Genomic DNA, 21,220 nt, shown 5'->3' on the forward strand with positions numbered 1-21,220 from the left:
AGGACATGTCCCCCTCTACACATTCATACAGAAAAAAGCACAACTGAGGCTGCCAATCACATTATGTGTGCGTGTGGAGGGCCATCTCCCAATATTGTGTGTCAAAAATGACTACTGCAGACAGCACAGGGAAGAGAGAGTAGAGAGAGCACTCAGTGCTTAGGATTGAGACAAGTACACACTACAGAGGGAAATGCTGTGTTCATTCATCATTTCAGAGGTTTACAATGCCTTTAAAGTCAGAGAAGTGCAGCAAATGAAAGTGAATGCTTACTCCTGCTGCACTTCTTATGCATATGCCTCTACTCAAGAGTTTAATATATTAAACATGCATCATACATTATCTAAAGCAGAATCTGCATCCATTCCCCTGCTCCCCAAAGCACACATCTGCAGAACTGTCTGGATGCACTTAATGTATGAATGCCCCTACTTCATATAGATTATATCCAGTTGTCAATTTGTTGTGCTTTCTTCTCAAGACTGCATTCTACTGGGCTGGTTATCGTGTTAAAAACAGTTTAATTTCCACTCTAGTCAGCCTAGGTAATATGCTATACCTTCAACTCAGTGCTCTACATCTATTAGAATGGTCTATAGGGAGTAGTAGACTGGTATGTACAGCTTGGTAACAAACATACTCCCTATAGGTCTTTCTATGATATACTAATATTTGTGTTCAGCAAAAGCACTGAAGTCCAAATTTTTAGGAATTCTTAATAACAATAATTGCTCCTTTCCTGTGCAGATAAACAGGAGTAGCAATTAAACAGGACACAGATTTGTGGCCTGTAAGAACCCATATTACTTTAACCAAACATTAAATATGATGGTTTATAAAGTATAAGGCAATACATGGAAGGCTGCTGTTACCTGGCAGGGGGAATGCAGGACACTGGTAAGCAGTTCTTCACGACCACAAGTGAGTAGCCCCCTTAACAGTGCAAGCAGCCCTAGTTCATCCACAGGTGTAAAAGGGAGAGACACATGCAGCATTCCAAACTGAACATCGCCATGGCCTGTAAAGTAACCATAATGTAAGTACACTGTACAATACCTTTTAGCATATAATTAGAGGACTAACAAACATCTCTGTGAACAGGTGGTTTATCATATACAAACACCGATGTTGCTGAATTATTTGGATACCATTTACTTTCTGCACATAGTACTTTTGTATGCAACGTTTTAAAGCATATCTAAACCCCCCAAAAAATCCAAAAAATTAATATGTTGCAACTTGCCAAACAGACGTGGTAGCTGCATTATTTTCTTTTTTTATTGTCTTTTTGTTCTCTCTTTACGGTCACCTAGGGAGCTGGCCAGTAACACCAATTCCTCTGTTAAGGTGTTTCCACTCGATGCAGGAGTGAAGGAGAATCCCTTGTACAGAAGTAACGTCAATCTGGTAAGATACACCAGTGTTGGAAATGCTAGCAAATTTCAATGGACTAACAGCGGTTCTTCAGTTCTGTATTAAAAATTTCAAAAAAACTGCAGCTGATGACTTGTAATAATTAAGACACTCACCTGCCCAAGGTTCCAGAGGTGTCCTCACCTGGCCAGTCTCTTCACCGGGCTTCTGTCCCTGGTAATGGCATACGAACTGTGGGCAGCCAGCTGTGACAAATTTCAGCATCACAGCCAGCTTCTCACTGCGCATGCGTGAGCTGCTCTGTGCTATCTCATTGGTTCTGCAGCTTTCTGGGAGCTGGGACATGTCCCAGAAGGCTGCGGGGGGGGGCCGAACTTTTGCTCAGAGCGCTGCAGCGATCTGACCGGAAGTGGGGGAGTGGGTACCTGTCAAAAACCAGGTACCCACCCCAAAAAAAAGATGTGCCAAATCTGAAAGAGGGAAAGGAGGAGGAAGTGCGGAACTGCCCCTTTTGGGTGAAGTTCTGCTTTAAAGTGGAATATTACCCATAACAGTTTGATAATTAATGTTCTTTAAAGTGGTTTAAAAGGCTCAAGGTTTTGTGTATGAAGGTAAAAATCCTGTGTACAGTAGCCCACCCAGTCCACCTAATACTTACCTGAGCCCCATCGCAATCCAGCGATGTGCAAGAGAGCCTGCGGACTCGCCCTCCTCATTGGCTGAGACAGTAGTGGGAGCCAATGCCAGTGAACCAATGAGGAGAGAGAGGGAGTGGGCCAAACCTCAGCTCTGTGTGGACACGTAAAGCAGCGGCTCGGGAGCAAGCCTGCTTGGGTGCCCCCATAGCAAGCAGCTTTTTCTGGGGGCACTCAATAGGAGGGAGGGTCGAGGAGCATCAGTGGAGGATCCGAGAAGAGGAGGATCGGGACTGCTCTGTGCATAACCACTAAACAGAGCAAGTAAGTATGACATGTTTATTTTTTTTAAAAGAAAAATTGCCTTTAGTATCACTTTAGCAAGGAACATACATTGCACATTAATATTTACACTACCAAAATTAGTATATGCTCAGCAGAGCAAAGTGTTTACTAGGGTCGCATACATGCGGCCACTTGTCGTTAAAGTTCACCCAGTGATAGGCTGCATATATACACCAGGTCAGAGGGAAGTGATTAAGGTGTTTCTGTTAAAGCTGTAACCAGGGCCTGAAATGTAGGTTCAGGGTTTGCACAGACAAAGCAGGATGAAGGAATTATGCAAACAAGCAGAGGCTGGAAGTTCAGGAACTTGGTGATAAAGAAAAAGCCTGAAGTGACCAGGTTGTGAGTTGGTACAAAGCAGGGAAACTCTACAGCTGGTGGCAAAGAGTTCTTACAGAGGCAAAGGCACTAGAAGTAAAAAATTTTCCCAGGAGTTCCAGATGGTGAGGGATGGGTTTGACACAATTCCCAGGTTAAGCCATTTTGCATTATCTCCCTGTTGGCAGCTAACAGTACAACAATGATCAGGAAAAGTACCAAATGTGAAACAGAGCTGTGATCAGGTTCATATCAAGACAGGTGGTGTTCACATGTCAGAAAACCAGACAGAGTAATAACCAGTTCAGAAACAGAATCAGAAGGCCAACACAGAAATCATGCAAGGTCAGAAGGGTGAAGCTTAAAACATAGTGGTGGAAAAACCAGGTTGCTCAATCTGATTTATGCTGGGTACACACCATCAGTTTTTTTTTTTCATTAAACCCAGAAGGATAAACGAACAAAAAACAAAAAAGCTGAAGAGCTCAGGAGTTAACTATCCGATGTTAGTACAGCGATCTCCCCAATGACAGGGGGACTGCACCCAACCCCCTACTCCACCAGAACACACCAGTCAGTGCTGTCAGCACTGATCAGATGCTGGTTTTACGGGTGTACAGGGCTTTACTTGTGATTTTAAAGAGGGACAAAAAAAAAAAATTCTATTATGACCAACTCACCATGTGTCATCTGCTGTATAAGGTTCATGGCAGCTTGGGCAGCAGATTCCACAACCGGCCCAGTATTTGCTAGAGAGGCCACAGCTGTCCCTGCCAACAACCTAACATCTCGACTAAAATTCTAGAAAAAGGAGAAAGTAAGCAAATAAGCATTAGAATCTCAGTCAAAGCAAGTAAAAACAAACTAGGTCAGGGATTACTGGTAAAAATAAAAATAAATAAATAAATTATTATACACCTGCCCATCTAGGGCTAGAATTAATCCACATGCTATTGCAAAGTCTCTCCGTAAATATTCATATCATTTTGTAAGAATATAGTCTTATTTTATTTCATTTAGTTTGGTTCAGTCACTGATTTAATCCAATTCTCAGTATGGAGTCTGGAAAAGCAGTGGCTTAAAGAGCCAACCAAAACTTTTTCTTTTCTTTGGTAGACAGAGTAAATGTTAGAAAAAAATCCCTGACAGCTTCTTATTGCTGTGTTTTGGCTGAAGGTGATCTCCATTTATACAGCAAAAAGCACAGGACTGGCAGGGGAGGAGAAAAGATTTTTTTTGCTGCATATTCACTTCCACTGACAGGTCTCTTTCCCATATCCATCTTATGACTGGACAATGATGGAAAGGCAACACAGCAATTAGCCTGTCCCTCTGCTCTCTCCTCCTATCAGCATGATCCTTGCACTGTAATCTTATTAGCGCCTTGTGCTTGCTTTTCCCTCCTACTTTCTTAGCTCTGGTGTACAGTAGGCTAATTCTAGACAAATTCAGTTACTTACTAAAATTAAAATACTTTTAAAGATGAATTGTTCATTGCAGAGCTGCGCCTATTTATGTCTTTTCAATCTGCTTTAACCACCTCAGCTCTGGAAGGTTTTACCATCTTCATGATCCATTTTTTGCTATTCAGCACATTTATATCATTATTTGTCACACAAATAGAGCTTTCTTTTGGTGGTATTTGATCACCACTGGGTTTTTTTTTAATTTAATTTATGAAAACGAAGAAAGACCGAAAAGTTTGAAAGAAAAAAAAAAATATATTTTTTACTTTCTGCTATAAAACATATCCAATAAAAAAAATGTAAACAAAAATCTAATTTCATCATACATTTAGGCCAAAATGTATTCTGCTACATGTCTTTGGTAAATAAAAGTCCCAATAAGTGTATATTGATTGGTTAGCATGAAAGTTATAGCATCTACAAACTATGGAATATCTACTGGAATTTTTATTTTTTTACACTTGGAATTGCGGTGATCAGCAGCTTATAGTGGGACTGTGATCTGACACAAACACTGGGTGCGAACTGCCACTGACATCTCTAGTGACACCAAAACAGTGAGCAGTGATAATACCATACACTATCACTGTACTAATGACACAGGCTGTGAAGGGGTTAACATTTTGGTTAATCAAGGGGTTAAGTGTGTGCTTAACAAGTGTTAATTTGTGTACTATGTGCTGCTTTTTACTAAAGATCTCATTGTTTCTTCTCCCTGCTTGTCAGGGAGAAAAAACAGAGATCATTCTCTCTGTACAGAGCCTTGTGCTGATTGTCAACACAGGGCTCTGGACTATGATTGGATACAGCTAATCAGCAGGTTTCTCCCACTGTGATTGTACAGCAGTTTATACCCGGAAGAAGCCAGTGACTTACAGGTATAATATATGTGTACACCTTCTAATGAATATATGCTACCCCAAGTTAGCTGTAGAGTTCTGTTGTCATTATAGATCGAAAATTGACCAAAAGACATTCTGATGTATTTTCTAATTGTGAACACGTTTGGCTGACTTGTTTGTAAATGACCTGATCTGCATGTCTGCCAGCAATTTTAATTACCTGGTTTATAATTATATGCAGAAGGGATTCCAGAATGCTTTCAATGGGGTTCGGGATATGAGGAGAATCCCAAATGAATGGACTAACATTTCCTGCTAGTTCCCTAAACAGCTGAAGGCACAACTGTAAGAAAACATATGGTTTAAAAACAAATACAGACACAAAAACAATATGTGATGTTAAACATGAGGAATAAGTTATTACATTGTTTAAGCAGTTACAGTGCTTTCAGATTTCTCCCCAAAAAATTAAAAAAAAAAAATTTAAATTGGAGAAGATAGAGCAATATAAAAAAGGTACTCACGAGTTAAGAAAATATACTTGGATTATTTTTAAAACCAGAGAGTTTACTGTCAGTTTACATGTGGGTGGCTGCATTAATTTTTTTTCTTCTTTATTTTCTCCCTGTGATACTGCTAATAACACTTATCCTGTCCTACGGTTACAATGCTCACTCATCATACTGTAAATATTGAGAGTTAGCAGTCTTTCTACAGGACAGGACAACATATCATCTCTCGCTCTCTTGAAGACTACAGAACATCTGCCCCTGTCCTCTACAGCATAACATTGATGGAGCTGTTCTGTAGTCCACAGAGAGACCTAGAACTATCGTAACTGATAACAGTCAGCAGAGGAAGAAAGCACGGACAGTTATGAGCTCATCAGATTTCTGGTAGGATCAGTATGTATTTCTTGGACTTATTGAAGAGATAACAGAATGGTTTTAATGGTATATTTAACAGACCAAATAAGACAGGATCACTGTTAGAGTTTACATGCACTTGTATGTTATGATGCACAACTATATCTAGAAAATGACACCCTTGGCTAGAAAAGCTATTGCACCAGATCCCCACAATCTTACTTTTACAGAAAGATGAGTGCGTTCAACACTTTGTGAGACATGATCGTTAACCACTGCACACAAAGTCACAGAGACTTTTGAAAGCAAGGCAGGTAGGTGCTGGGTAAAATAATTCCGTCCTGAATGGCTTCCTTCCAAAAACATACAAACTGCGGAAAGAAATTAAAACACATAACATGAGACAAATGACACCACCTTATGGCGAATTCAAACCTAACGGAAAGCTAGGCTGAATGAAATCAGAAACAAGTATTCTCTAGATGAAAACCACAATGCAACAACAGAGACAAGTACCTGCCTGCAGATCTCCAACATGTAGCACCTGTGATTAATGATATAAAGACAGTTTTAGATTTGTTTATACCAATAAACTCTATACAGTAGTAACAAAAATTTTTTTATATATTTTTGTGTTTGTATATTTTAAATAAAGTTTTCAAGATTTCTCTTGACTTTGTCCTGCAGAGACAACAGGAAGTGTGAAGAAATTTCTACAATGTAAGGGAAATCCTCACTGAGACAGTTCAAAGTGTAACAACTGTCCCTGTTGGAAGATTTGTTTCCTCTATCCCTGTTCTGGTAACTCAAAATCCTTTCTCCCCCACTTTCAGGCCCATTAATAACAGTCACAGGAAAAATTTATCTTGATAATTGGGATACAGAAAGCAAAAAACACATTGAGAGATATTATTACTCACCACTTCATCTCTGGCTTTAGGTATGCTTTAAATTTCACCCTCCCATTGAAAATGTTAGCCTTGTTCCCCCTTAACTTTGGTGCTCGTTTACTGATGTGATAATATAAATAAAAGCATAGCAGATCCAGCACTGTCCTATTCTCTTGCACTGCTCTCCTACTACTTTTCTCACACTGCCATCTTCCCTTTATTTTTTTTCGGTCATAGGGAGCTGGATATTTCTTCCTACTTCTTGCAGTCAGCCTCCCAGTGACATGGAACCAGATCTCACACATGCCCATATATGTTGTTCTATGCATAGTGTACAGTAATGCCCTCTGGGATACTGATTTTACATATCCCAGAGGAGATTACTTTCCAAAATTCATAGGACAACATGTTAACAGACATGGTGCCAGATCTCTGTCTGCACATGTGCGAGACCTAGTGCCACGTCTTCATGAATAGTGGAAATGAATGCCTCCTGGAATATGTGACATCGGTATCCTAGGAGCCAGTAGGAAGAGACCTATGTGGGGCAGGTTCAGAAGAAAAATAAAAACTAATTAAAGAAAGCTTTTTTTTTTCTCAAAGTGGAAGTGGAAGGGGGAATACTGTTTGACTAAAGGTCCACTGTAAACACATGCAAGTTTCACATAGCTGCAAGAAACAAATGTGATTGATGTAAACTTTGACTTTTCCCTGAATTTACATAATATTGCTCCCCTTCACGTCCTTACCTCTTTATTCTCCAAAATGGACATCAGCAATAGTTCTCTCTGCTGTGTTACCAGACAGGGTCTTGTCTGTGACATCTTCAATAACATCTAAAAGAGAAAAAAAAAAAAAAAAAAAAAACCAGAGCACATGCAAGATTAGAAACACACAGTAGAAGGCATATACATTGAGATGTGTCCCAGTTAGAAAAGGAGGGGAGATATTTTATTTGTATTTATTACAGGTACTTATTACAGCTGTCAATTTACACAGCACTTTACATATACATTGTACATTCATATCAGTCCATAATCCTCAAGGGGCGTACAATCTGAAGTCCCTAACTTACATTTATGCATACACATACTAGGGTCAATTTAGACAGGATCCAATTTACCTACCAACATGTCTTAGGAGTGTGGGAGGAAACCAGAGTACCCAGAGGAAACCCACGCAGGCATAGGGAGAACATGCAAACTCCAGGCAGGTGGTGCCATGGTTGGGATTCGAACCAACGACCTTAGTACTGTCAGGTGGAAGTGCTAACCATTTAACCATTGTGCTGCCCAGTTATCTGTTTATCCTTTGCTGCACTTCAAGACTTCTCCGAATTTACATAACTTGAGACATCAAGAGCAAAGGTTTGGACAGGTTACTCAGACATTTTCCAAAAAGTTAAAAAAACTCTGCAGACTAAACGAATCAAGTCTATTGTCTTGGCTCCAAATATTCTTCATGAGAATTAGGAGTATTAGGTTGTGTAAGAGTTAACCGCAAAACATTAATGAGCATTTCTAAACCTCAAACATATTGATTTATTGAATGTTTAGACATTCTCATGTTTATTTCTTTTGTTTGTATTGTTATGACACAAAAAGTTGGAGAAACAAAAAGCCAAATCTGACACATTCCACATAAAACACCAAAAATGGACTGGACAAAATTATTGCCACCCTCTCAAAACTGTAAGAAATGATTGCATTCCAAGTTTGTGATGCTCCTGTACTTTCTAAATAAACTCACCTGTATCACTTAACAGATCTTAATGTTCCAGTGTTAACAGTGCACAACATTGACAAGTAGTTTACAGCCCATGGCACTGCAACTGGACATGGACGAAAGAGAAAAACTGGATTGCAACAAAGGATTGTATGAATGGTGGATAAAGAATCTTGATCAACTTCCAAATTCAAGCTGACCTTCAGGCACAGGTTACAACTGTGTCATCTTGCACCACACACTGCAATCTGAATGAAAAGAGATGCTATGGTAGAAGACCCAGGAGGACCCCACTGCTGCCACAGAAACGTAAAAAAAGCCAAAATTAGAGTTTGCCAAAACTTACCTGAGGAAGCCAAAATCCTTTTGGAAGAACGTGCTGTAGGTAGACTGAACAAAATGACAGCTTTTTGGTAAAGCCCATCATTCTACTGTTCTTAGAAAAAGAAACCTCAAAACAGCAGTTGGGAAAAGGAACCCTTCCAATTTGAGAGACCAGGAGCAGTTGGCGAAAGAAGAACGGTCCAAAATTCCAGTAGAGAGGTGTAAGAAACTCATTGATGGTTACAAGAAGCTGTGCTACCAAATATTAAATGGAGGGTACCAATTCTGTTCAGTCAATTTTGGAGTTTTGTGTGGAATGTGTCAGATTTGGCTTTTGGTTTCTCTACTTTTTTGTTTCATACCAATACAAACAAAAGAAACAAACATGAGAATGCCTAAACATTTGTAATTGCAGTAATTTTCTGGGCGAAGTGGTGCATTATCTGACAGAAACGCATGGGTGCCAATATTTTTGGCCATAACTGTATATTTAAGCAGCTCATGAGCTTTTAAAAGTGGTTGTAAACCTCAGACATGAAACATGAACAAAGCATATCCTGCTATAGTGTGTACTTGTCTCAATTAAGCGCACTAAGTGTCATATCTGTCTGCTGCTTTGTTCTTCTCCTGTCTGCATGAGTTTGACAAATTTTGCTGACACCAAGAGAAAAATTGTGACAGGGAGGGACCTCCAGTAGATTGACAGCCTCAGCTCTGTTCCTGTGAGCTGTGTGGAGAGGGGTGTGTCCCTTTCCCCCCCAATCATCTCTTAGAGCTCTCCTCACTGACCTCTACAGTGTGTAATTTCAGCTCTCTGCTCCTTTGCTCTGAACTCTCCGATAAGCTGTTTAAATTCAGCACTTTGAACGGATGTAGAGAAGAGAAGACTGCAGATAGACAGGTATAACTGATGTAGGAGGATTTGTCTCATCTCTCTGTATCATCTCAGACCAGTCCCTTCACTGTGTATATGTAAGGGTTTATAACCACTTTAAATAAGCCCTCACTGACCTCTGTAACTGTACGCTAAAATAATTCATCTTCAAAGTTCACAGCAAAAGCACAGAAATCATTCAAGGTATTCACCTCTACCTGTCTCTAAATCTCTCAATATTGGGTGAACGTGGTAGATATCAATACAATTGCCCTATCCCACTTCACTCTGGATCCAAGGATATGCTTGCTGGGCTTGGTGGAGGCCTTGGCCTCTATGACTGCTGAATATTTCTGGGTCTGGTGTATTTTTTGCTATGAAATTAAGTCCTCATGCACACTGGACATTTTTACAGCTGCTGTTACTGGCTTTTGGCATTTTTTTCTACAGCCAGTAAACTCCCCACCATGTTATCCTATGTGTTCATGTACACAGACTGTAATTAGCATTTTTTGGTAGGGGCATTCTTTGGCTGGAAAAAAAAAAAAAAAAAAAAAAAGCTAAAAAATGCAGCTGCAGAAAAAATTAGGCCTAAACGCTAATGCAAAAACACTGAAAAACCTCACGTTTTTAACTTGACTTTACACAGCTAACATTGCCAGCGTTATTAAAACGCCCCGTGTGCATGGAGCCTAATCAAGATGCATTGGAAAAAAATTTCCCCTCTTCTGGAAAAGCGTGGTCAACTCCAATTTTCCGTTGTACCGGGATACCTATGAAAATCGGACCAGAAAGAAAAATTCACAATGTAAGGGCTTGCTGGCTAGAGGATCCCTCCATTGCAGCGGATATGGGCCCTTGATTCTGTTACTAAGAGTTGGATCGAAGCCCATGAACTCGCTTTCCTCCAGTGTTTTGCTGTTTTAGCTACATGGAGACATTTTTGTATCTGAACTAGAGTGGTGTGGACTGCTACATGAGCCACCCGCATAGTCTAAAATGTTAACCCTATATGTTGTTCTATGTACAAGCAACCTCCGCTGTGTGGGCAGAATCATTTGGAGTATGTCAGTCAGTATTGCTGGAAGCAGAGTGAGTTGAGCTGGCTAAAACAATGACTTTAGTGCTTCTGCTGAATATTTTGAGTAAGAATGCTTCCATAGTACCTGTAGCTACAAAGATCAGTGAGGGCTCATTTTAAAGTTCATTTACAGCCTGTGAAAAATATGCAAATCAGGGTTGCACTAACACCGTTTTTTTAACAGCGAGTACGAGTACCGATACTTGTACTCACCGATACCTTTGCAGTGCAATTAATTTTGTATGGGCTCAAATCGTACTGCAAAGGTATAGGTTTCAGGTATCAGAGCATTTGCACGAGTACTCATGCAAATGTTTAGTACAGACTCCAATACAGGTATTGATGCAACCCTAATGTAAATGCTTACATGTTTATAGCCTGGCCATGGGGTCATTTTAAGCTGCCAACTGATCCAGTTTTATACTTGATTTTGCCTCTGACTTGCTGTGTAAATTACATAACTTGGAGTTTCACCTTCTCAAGTCTCAAGAATAGATTGGAGCTGTTGCAAGAATCCATCTGACAGGCAAAGATGCAGCAGAGTAAAGGAAGGAAATTTTCCTCGCTGAGGTCTCCCAAAGCCTGCATTGCACCTTCGAGTCCATGGTTAGCTTCATCCAGATGCTTTTCTTTACAGCGCTTTGCTGAAGCCCTAGAAAAGAAGCAAATTAATCATTACTGGTCTGGAATCTCACGCAAAATAGTAAAAACTGTAAAACAAATATAAAATGTAACTCCAGCCAAAATTGTATTTTTTTAGTTCCAACGTGAGCAGGTAAGGATTAGATCCTCTTTTTACTTTTTAATCAAAATACTTTTTTTTGGGGAGATTCACTCCCATTTCTGTTCCAGTAACCAATGTTATCAAGACACAAAATTAGGAGCAATCTAAAATTCTGTCCATGGAAAAGGAAAGGGGACAACTCCCAGAGGGGACACCTGTTCCGTTGACAACTCTCCCATACTTCCCCCTTGTTTTTTATGTCTGTCAAAGAGAAAATCTCATCAAAGGGAATACAGCAATCAATAAAAGCTTGACAGAGTTGCCTCTTCCCTACCCCACGTAAAACTAGAAGCAATGAACTTAATTTATGAAACTGTCAGTTCCAAGACATACGGTATTTCCTCAAAGCGAATTCAAACTTTCAGGGATGGTTTAGGACTCATGTACAGTGGGCAGAAATATCTGCTTTTACAGCATTTCACATTTATTTTTTGTCTGTAAATGGACCTGTATGTTAGCCTATGTGTTCACGCACACATAGGCGATTACAGGCATTTTAGAAGAGGAACATTTACAGGCTGGAAAAAAACAGAATCAACTTCATTAATGTGTTCAGGAAAAGAGTGTTTGGGCAGAAAAAATGTGCAAACATGCATAAACGAGTGTTAACACTAAGCGCAATTTAACAGTTGACCGTGGAATATTTAGTAATCTAAATCTATCACAGTACCATGCTTGAATTCGCCGAGCTCCTGAGAGCGACCCATTCTTTCACAAATGTTTGTAGAAGCAGTCTGCATGCCTAGGTGCTTGGTTTTGTATACCTGCAGTCAATCCAATGATCTGGAGGGGTGTCCCAATATTTTTGGCAATATAGTGTATGGGTCCTTTCACACGAGTGTTCCATTTTTTTTCCCATCAGTTCAGTCACGTTTTTTCAAAGAAAAAAACGGATCAGTTTACATCAGTTTTTTTCATTCGTGTATGTTCATTTTTTGTCCATTTTGGGTTTTTTTACAGAAGAAAAATAGGGTTTTCTTTCGTACAAAAAAAGGACGTTAATGGATATGGACATTAACAGATGTAAACGGATGCTTGTTCATTTACATCCGCTAGTCCACAGAAACACATGGGTGTCCGTATTTCATCTGTAAACGGACAGATGAAAAACGGATATAGGGAGCGCCCATGTGAAAGAGGCCTAAATGTTGTTTCCCTGCGTCTGTGATACTTGTGCACAGCAGCCCAATCATTTGAATGGGCTGTTGTATCCACTGAAAACACAGGGAAAAAGTTCCTGAACCTTTCCAGAAAATGTGGCTGCAGAAAAACTGCATGGTGCACTTCAGTTCCCAGTGTGGGAAATTGTGCCGCTGTTTCCAGTGTGTGGGAGTGCCATCAGGAGTAATGGTACCCCACGCATCTCCTGAGTGGCAGCACGTTTTTCTGTGTGGGTGGTTGTGGCTGATGGAACAGGTGCAGTCCCGTAGCAGCAGTTACCTGCACAAGTGTAAACCTAGCTTAAAGCGACATGCTGCTTAAACACCTTTAGTAACCTGTTACACCCATATTTAGGGCTGGTTCACACCAGATACAGTCCACTGCATTATTTTTCTGCATCAAAATACATACAGTGTTTTCCTTGTATTCCAATGGCCCTAGTTCACACCAGTGCAGTTGATTTCAGTGTGTTCTAGTGCAGAAAAAAAGATAGAACGTGCTGCTTTTTTCTGCACACAACTGTACTAGAACACAACATCTGCATCAAAAATGCACCAGAAGGGAGTGTGGTGTGAACTATAAGCAAAAACCCATCCGAAGTGCGTTTTTGTTGTGTGAACTGGCATTTAGGGTGTAACAAGTTACTAATGCAGCAGCCCCACTCACCCCCCAATACCCCAATGTGACACATTTAAAAACAGCATGGCTGTGTGAGGCTTGGCACACACAGCCACGTCCAGGGGCGGACTGACAACTCATGGGGCCCCCGGGCAATAAGGGATCATGGGGCCTGTGTGCTTGCCCAAACTCAAAAAAGCCTATGATAAAAGGTACCAGGGGCATCTCATGGGGCCCCCTACAGACCCTGGGCCATCGGGCAGTGCCCGAGTTTCCAAATGGTCAGTCCACCCCTGGCCACATCATTCATTCACAGAGATCTATGAATTCATGAAACAGAAGGCCTGTCTGCCACTAAATCAGTGCGCATTGATCACTGACAATTCCTGCAACTGAATAACTGTCAGGAGTGTCTGCAGGAGCCTGACATTGCATCCACAATCTACTGATCAGGGGTGCAATACTTTGCAGGCTCTGCGACAAAAAAAAAATATAAATGCACATTTTTTTTTACCTGCAAAATCACGTGCATTTATTTTTTTTTTACAGAAGGTAAAGTTTGTCTTTAACTTTTAACACATCACTACCAGTCCTCTGTGTATTGTACTATGTACTGCCCACTGTAATATTCATGGCAGGCATTGAAAGGCGATTAAAGAGGTAGTAAACCGCGGCCTTTTTGAGAAAGAAAAAAAAACTTAGACGACAATGACATAATGTGATAGTATGCATCGGATACTAGCACATTGTGAAGTGCTTACCTAAAACGAAGCCCTCCAGCGGCCCAGGGCTTCCACCTTCACCCAGTCTTCCTTCCAGGTTTGCGTGCTCCAGCCGTCTGGCTGGCCAAGCCGAGATGACGTCACTCCCACGCATGCGAGTTTCGGACATGGCATGAAGCTCTGAAGGGGCGGCACAAGTAAGCTGTTCCATCAGAGCGCATGCGCCGGTGACACCCATGCAGTGTGAATAGGTTGTTTTACAAGGTGAGGGTTCACATATACTTTAAAGTGTTATTAAACCCTCAACAGTAAAACCATGTATATGCAGTAAAGCATGCCTGTTAAACTCACTGTGGAACCCAAGGGGTTAATCCTCTGCATTGTGTACAAAGGATGTTTGATCCTGTCTGAGCCTCCCTTTTTTCTCCCCCACAGACCCCAATCCATCTGCTGATAGAACAGAACCATGGGGGCAAGCTGCACATGCTCGGTTTGGTGTGTATTGCCGGAGAGTTTCTTTTTTCTTGGGAGCGTGCATGTGATCAGCATAGGGCCAATCAGCACTATCCAGAGAGAGGGTCAGGGGTCCTGTAGTTTCATAGGACATTGAGAGGAGAATAAAAACTCCAGCTACAAGCTTTAGGCAATGCTCAGCTGGACACTGACAGAAGTCACAAGAATGCTCTAACTGCTGATGAGAAAAGGTATATAGCAGTTTATATTTACTAAAATAATTACATTTCCATGTTCTGTGTACTGTGGGAGACCAGATAGAATGCAAGGTCATGGGTTTAGTAACACTTTAAATGCTGCTTATCCACTTACCAACCGCGCTATAGCCGAATGGGAGGGCTTCATATGACGTCCTCCCAAAACGTGCCCTCCCGTGCGCACCCGGCGATTTCCATGATCTACAGACACAGCTGATCACGTGATGTATCCAATGACACAGCAGATGACCAGCAAATGCACTTGCCAGTTATCGGCTGCACTTTATTCATGCTGTAAGTACTACCGATAACTGGCAATTGTCAGATGATCAGCACCAATCATCAGGGCACTGATGATCAGTGCCCAGCAGTGCCGCCCGTCAGCGCCCAGCAGTGCCGCCCGTCAGCGCCCAGCAGTGTTGCATAACAGTGCTACCTATCGGTGCCACCTCATCAGTGCTGCCTTTCAGTGCAGCCTCATCAACATGTTAGTGAAGGAGAAAAATTACCTCTTTGCAAAATTTTATAATAAAAACAAAGAAAAACTTTTTTTCAAATTTTTTGCTCTTTTTTTTGTTTATAGCGCAAAAAATAAAACACCCAGCGGCAATTAAATACCACCAAAAGAAAGCTCTATTTGTGTGAAATAAATGATAAAAATTTCACATGGGTATAGTGTTGCATGACTGCGCAATTGTCATTCAAAGTGCGACAGCACTAAAAGCTGAACATTGGCTGGGCAGGAAGGGGGTATAAGTGCCCTGTAGGCAAATGGTTAAACACAAGGCACTGCTGCACGTGTGAATGAGCCCTACACAGGGGGACAGACAGCAGTAAAAACCTGACAAGTGTTCTAATCCCTCTCCAATCTATCCAAAGAATAAAGGAAAAAAAAAGGTTTTCCTTTTAATTCTACTTCAATAGTTGAATGATCAAATTCCAGGCAGCTGAAATGTGGTGGGTAATATCTTGCTGCAACGTTCTTTTAGATATTTTAGGCTCCGCTTATGCAGGTACGATGGAGCATGCGGTTTTGCGTCACGCTTAGGGCAGCTTGAAAATCTCACAAAGGAGTGCACAAGCCTTTTGTTTTTTTGTTTTTTTTTTTTTTTAAACGTGGCGTATCAAAATGCATGGTACCTTGTTACTATGTTCTTTGGCGCACACCGTGAGGATGCAATATATCGGGCTGTGCGCTTTTTTTGCATTGCAGGATTTTGCTTATATTCCTGCAGCACACAAATGTGAACCTAGCCTTACTGCATTAGCCTGTAGTCTAATGTGATTAAATGATTTGTAGTCAGGCCTGCTGATCATCTCCTAGATAACTCGGTGTGAGGGAATATGTAACCTCCCATAGTAGCTAGCTATACTGTATATCGAATATAAACACAGGGCGAACAATCAGGGATGCTACACCGCACTAGCTGACAATAACCTGCACCATACTCACTTCCCAAACTCCTCGAGCTTCAACGCCACCACAGAGAGTGAGGTGAGCCCCAGGTCCTGGTAGAATCGGGCACACTGCCCTGCACCCCTCATCATCTCCACACGTGTGCCAAGGAGGCTGCCATCAGCTGTTACTGCCCGGCCACATACACCGAGCAGGACGACTACACACAGCGCCACCTGCTGCTCAGGAGGAATACTGCACCTATTTCAGAGATCTAACAGGTTCCACTGAAGAAAGATTATGTAGTTGTGTTTGAAAGATTCCTTTTTTTTTTAATTGCCTGGTAGTAAGAGACTGGCTTTAACCACTGCCAGTCCAGGACAATTCTGACATTTCTCGTCTACATGCAAAAAACATCATTTTATTTCTAGAAAACTATTAGAACTCTCAAAAAAGTATATATATATATATATATATATATATATATATACAGTATACACGTATATTATTATTATACAGGATTTATATAGCACCAACAGTTTGCTCAGCGCTTTACAATATAAAGGGAGACAATGCAGCAACAATACAGTTCAATACAAGAGGGATAGGAGGGCCCTGCTCCTTGGAGCTTACAATCTAGGAGGGAGGGGCTAGTGGTACAAAAGGTAATAACTGTGGGGGATGGACAGGTTGGAAGAGTAGAAGATTCCATTATTAGCTGAGGACAGGATAGGCTTCCCTGAAGAGATAGGTTTTCAGAGATCACCTAAAAGTGAGCAGAGTAGGTGATAGTCTGATAAATTGGGGTAGAGAGTTCCAGAGGATGGGGGAAGCTCTGGAAAAGTCCTGGAGATGAGCATGGGAGGAGGAGACAAGGGAGATATATATATATATATATATATATATATATATGTGTGTGTGTTTTTTTGGCAGCAGGAACGTGGGGGAATGCAGTTCCAGCACTGAATGCATGTAATGGCAAGGGGGGTGCTGGGGCGTGCTAGAAGGTCTGTTGGTCTATTGATACTGGCTGCTCGGGAATCTATTGTCACTGGTATGTATCTATTTTCGTGTGGTGATCTTTAATTGCTGGGAGGTCTATTGTTGCTGGTGGGGAATCTGTTGTTGCAGAGGGGTCAATTGGTGCTGGTCTGTTGTTGCTGGCTGCTGGAGAGTCTATTGATGCTGGCTGCTGAGAGATCTGTTGTTGCTGCCAAGGGAATCTATTGTTGCTGGCAATAATAACTGTGGGGATAGGCTGATGGAGTATGTGTATATATATATATATATATACACTCAATTGTCAAAAGAATTGGGACGCTTGCCTTTACATGCACATGAACTTTTAATGGCTTACTAGTCTTAGTCTGTAGAGTTTAATATTGAGTTGCCCCACCCTTTGCAGCTATAACAGCTTCAACTCTTCTGGGAAGGCTGTCCACAAGGTTTAGGAGTGTGTCTATGGGAATGTTTGACCATTCTTCCAAAAGCACATTTGTGAGGTCGGGCAAGAAGGCCTGGCTTGCAGTCTCCGCTCTAATTCATCCCAAAGGTGTTTTATCAGGTTGAGGTCAGGTCTCTTTGCAGGCCAGTCAAGTTCTTCCACCCCAAACTCGCTCATCCATGTCTTTATGAACCTTGCTTTGTGCACTGGTGCACAGTCATGTTGGAACAGGAAGGGGCCATCCCCAAACTGTTCCCACAAAGTTGGGAGCATGAAATCATCCAAAATGTCTTGGTATGCTGACGCCTTAAGAGTTCCCTTCACTGGAACTAAGGGGCCAAGCCCAAAACCCTGAAAAACAACCCCACACCATAATCCCCCCTCCACCAAACTTTATACTTGGCAAAATGCATGAAATTGTCCAAAATGTCTTGCTATGCTGATGCCTTAAGAGTTCCCTTCACTGGAACTAGGAGGCCAAGTCCAAAACCCTGAAGAACAACCCCACACCATAATCCCCCCTCCACCAAACTTTACAGGTAAACCAATACTTTTGGCAATAGTGTATCTTCATTTCAGCAAGGCATTTAATACAGTTCCACATAATGATCTAATACAAAGGTTGTACAAGTCAGGACTTAGTCCTTGGGTGGTTCAATGGATATGCAGCTGGCTAAAGGATAGATACCAGAGTGTGGTTGTAAATGGGCTTCACTTGGAAAAGAGACCAGTCACTAGTGGTGTACTACAAGGCTCTACACTAGGTCCTGTTCTATTTTATCTATATATAAGTGATATAACTAAAGGTTTGCTGGGTAAGGTATGTCTTTTTGCTGATGACACAAAGTTGTGTAATAAGGTTGATATCCATGGAGATGTTTGTAACATGATTTTGCATTGCTGGAAGATTGGTAAAAAAAAGTGGAAACTGCAGTTCAATGTTTCTAAATGTAAAACAATGCACCTAGTGAAAAAGAATCCGTTGAGAGAGTACAACATTAGGGGTACATTGCTTGCCAACACTACAGAGGAAAAGGATTTGCGGGCACTTATTTCAGATCCAGATTATTTCGGAGCAAACAATGTGGCAAGGCAGAGGGGAAAGTGAATAGAATTCTAGGATGTATCACTAGAGAGGTCACCAGCAGGGGGAAGTAGGTCCTGATTTCTCTATATAGATCTTTAGTTAGACCTCATTTAGAATATAGTGTCCAGTTCTGGGGACCTCACTTACAAAATGATATTTATAAGATAGATCGAGTCTACAGATGGGTAACAAAAATGGTGAAAGGTCTGGGGGATAAAACAAATCAAGAGCGCCTTCAGGAACTTAACGTGTGCAGTCTGGAGGAAAGAAGGGAAAGGGGAGACATGAGTTAAACCTTTAAATACATCCAGGGGGTGAATAAGGTGCAGGAGGGCAGTACTTGCAACATGAAACCAAAATCAACAACATGGGGACATGACCTTAAACTAACTACATTAAAGTTTAAAACTAATCTCAGAAAGTAATATTTTACTGAAAGAGTAGTTGATGCTTGAATAGACTTCCAGCAGAGGTAGCGAGCCAGTCAACAGTAAATGGCTTCAAACATGCTTGAGACAAGCATAGATCTATACTCAGACCAAAAAGTTAACAAAAAAAACCAGGCAGACTTGATGGACCACTCAGTCTTTTTCTGCCATCACTTTTCTATGTTTCTATTCATTTGTTAGAGTTGTAGAGGATGTGTTTCTAAGGCCTCGCTCACACAAGGTGAACTATACTGTATGCCTATGCCAGGCCATGTTTACCCACACTGAGATGCATAGGTGTTCCATGCATCCCTGTGCAGGCAGCCCCATTGATGTCAGTTATAACACAGTGACTGCACTCATGCAACTCATGCTGTCTGCAGACGCACTTGCACCCACATGGATGTCATATTAGGATGAAGCAGCCGTGTGTGAGCAAGGGCTTAAAAGGACCTCCTCAGAGTGGAAGTTTGTTTTACCCATCGATTGCAGTCAACACTTGACTTGATGCATTGCTTTGTATCATATCCACTATCATGCTCTCTGCATCAGCGACAGTGAGCTGCTTCACACCCCCACCAGGAACATTGTCAGTTTGGTACACCAGATTTTTAGTCATAGTGGACTGCATTAAATCAATTTGCATATTGTGAGCCTGTGGCTCTTCATTTAACACATGTATAATTTCTACCTTTGAGAGAATATTCTCTCCCACCACAGTGGTACCAAACAGGGGCGGGCTGACAACTCATGGGGCCCCTGGGCAATAGGGGATCATGGGGCCCCTGTGCCCTTGCCCAAACTCAAGAAAACCTATGAAAAAGGTACCAGGGGCATCTCATGGGGCCCTGTACTGCCCCCGGCCCTCGGGCAGTGCCCGAGTTTCCAAATGGTCAGTCCGCCCCTGGTACCAAAGTTGTCCTGAGAATCCTTTAGGTCTGACACTCAGCCCATCAGAGATTCCTAGGGACACCTCAGTTTCACCTGACACTGATGCTAAGGGAAACTACACACTTTGTCACCCCTACCAAACCTATATCATCAATCTGCTTACACGATACTTTTTACATCAAACATCACATCATTTTCAGATTCATTTATAACTTTTTTTCCCACTGCAAAGGGCACTGAACAGAAGGAAATCTTTTTCCAAACATGCAGGAGTTGATTTATAAAGATGTAAAAAGCCAAAAAGTGATGTAGCGCTAAAAGAGAATCATATTAGACCCATAAACAATCTGACATAATGTTACAATCATTACCATGTACAAAGTATAAAATGGTGCGTGATGGGACTAGATCAATAAAATAGCAAAAATATAACACATGTGAGACCCCTACACACAGTGCACATATCATAAAAAAGTCCAGTGATCCGTACAAATTCCCTCCACTCTTGCAGAATCAGTGGACTGTATGTGGACCCGCACACCACAAAGTGCAATCCAAAACCAGCTGGAATGGCCTCTCACCTCCTACCTGCGACCCTGCAGGGCCACAGAGCTTAATAAATCACCGCTGAGTCAGGATAGACTTCCTCTCGGGTGGGTAGCTTCAACGATAATCCCCAGTGTACTGATTCCACCTCTCCTGTAATATCCTCAGAGGTCAAATGAGCGGGGTGGATCCCAGCTCACATCCCAATTGGATAAAGGAAGCAGAAGACATCCTCCATAGTGTAAAATCGCTTTAATTATATTAAAAATCCAATACTTGTTCACACTCACATTAGCCAGATGAAATGACAGCTAGTACCCATACCATGGGTGTAAGCGTGTGGCTGAAGGGTGTTCCAAGATGGCGCCGCGCCGGAAGTGCGTCACCACGTGTTGCCGTCGACGCGTTGCGTCACGTGACCTTGTGATTTCATCAGCACGAGGTCACGTGACGCAACGCGTCGACGGCAACACGTGGTGACGCACTTCCGGCGCGGCGCCATCTTGGAACACCCTTCAGCCACACGCTTACACCCATGGTATGGGTACTAGCTGTCATTTCATCTGGCTAATGTGAGTGTGAACAAGTATTGGATTTTTAATATAATTAAAGCGATTTTACACTATGGAGGATGTCTTCTGCTTCCTTTATCCAATTGGGATGTGAGCTGGGATCCAGCCCGCTCATTTGAC

The 21,220-nt window shown here is 41.7% G+C and overlaps 1 protein-coding gene across 2 annotated transcripts in view; it reads right to left on the reverse strand.

The window, feature by feature from the left end:
- Nucleotides 1–16,324, reverse strand: part of LOC149445890 (tRNA (32-2'-O)-methyltransferase regulator THADA-like) — a 58,641-nt gene extending 42,317 nt beyond the window's left edge. For both annotated transcript variants that reach the window (XM_089653181.1, XM_089653182.1), the window contains exons 1-8: nucleotides 16,190–16,324; nucleotides 11,216–11,393; nucleotides 7,487–7,573; nucleotides 6,364–6,391; nucleotides 6,070–6,218; nucleotides 5,202–5,324; nucleotides 3,354–3,474; nucleotides 874–1,019 (exon numbers count right to left, since the gene is read on the reverse strand). In XM_089653181.1, the coding sequence (XP_089509307.1) occupies nucleotides 874–1,019; nucleotides 3,354–3,474; nucleotides 5,202–5,324; nucleotides 6,070–6,218; nucleotides 6,364–6,391; nucleotides 7,487–7,573; nucleotides 11,216–11,393; nucleotides 16,190–16,284 (927 nt within the window). In that variant the 5' untranslated portion in view covers nucleotides 16,285–16,324. The remainder of the gene's footprint in view (nucleotides 1–873; nucleotides 1,020–3,353; nucleotides 3,475–5,201; nucleotides 5,325–6,069; nucleotides 6,219–6,363; nucleotides 6,392–7,486; nucleotides 7,574–11,215; nucleotides 11,394–16,189) is intronic.
- Nucleotides 16,325–21,220: the final 4,896 nt, after the last annotated feature.

This window comes from Staurois parvus, unplaced genomic scaffold (genome assembly GCF_062004578.1).
Source record: "Staurois parvus isolate SC_StPar_1 unplaced genomic scaffold, SC_StPar_1.0 ptg000704l, whole genome shotgun sequence".
NCBI classification, from domain to species: domain Eukaryota; kingdom Metazoa; phylum Chordata; class Amphibia; order Anura; family Ranidae; genus Staurois; species Staurois parvus.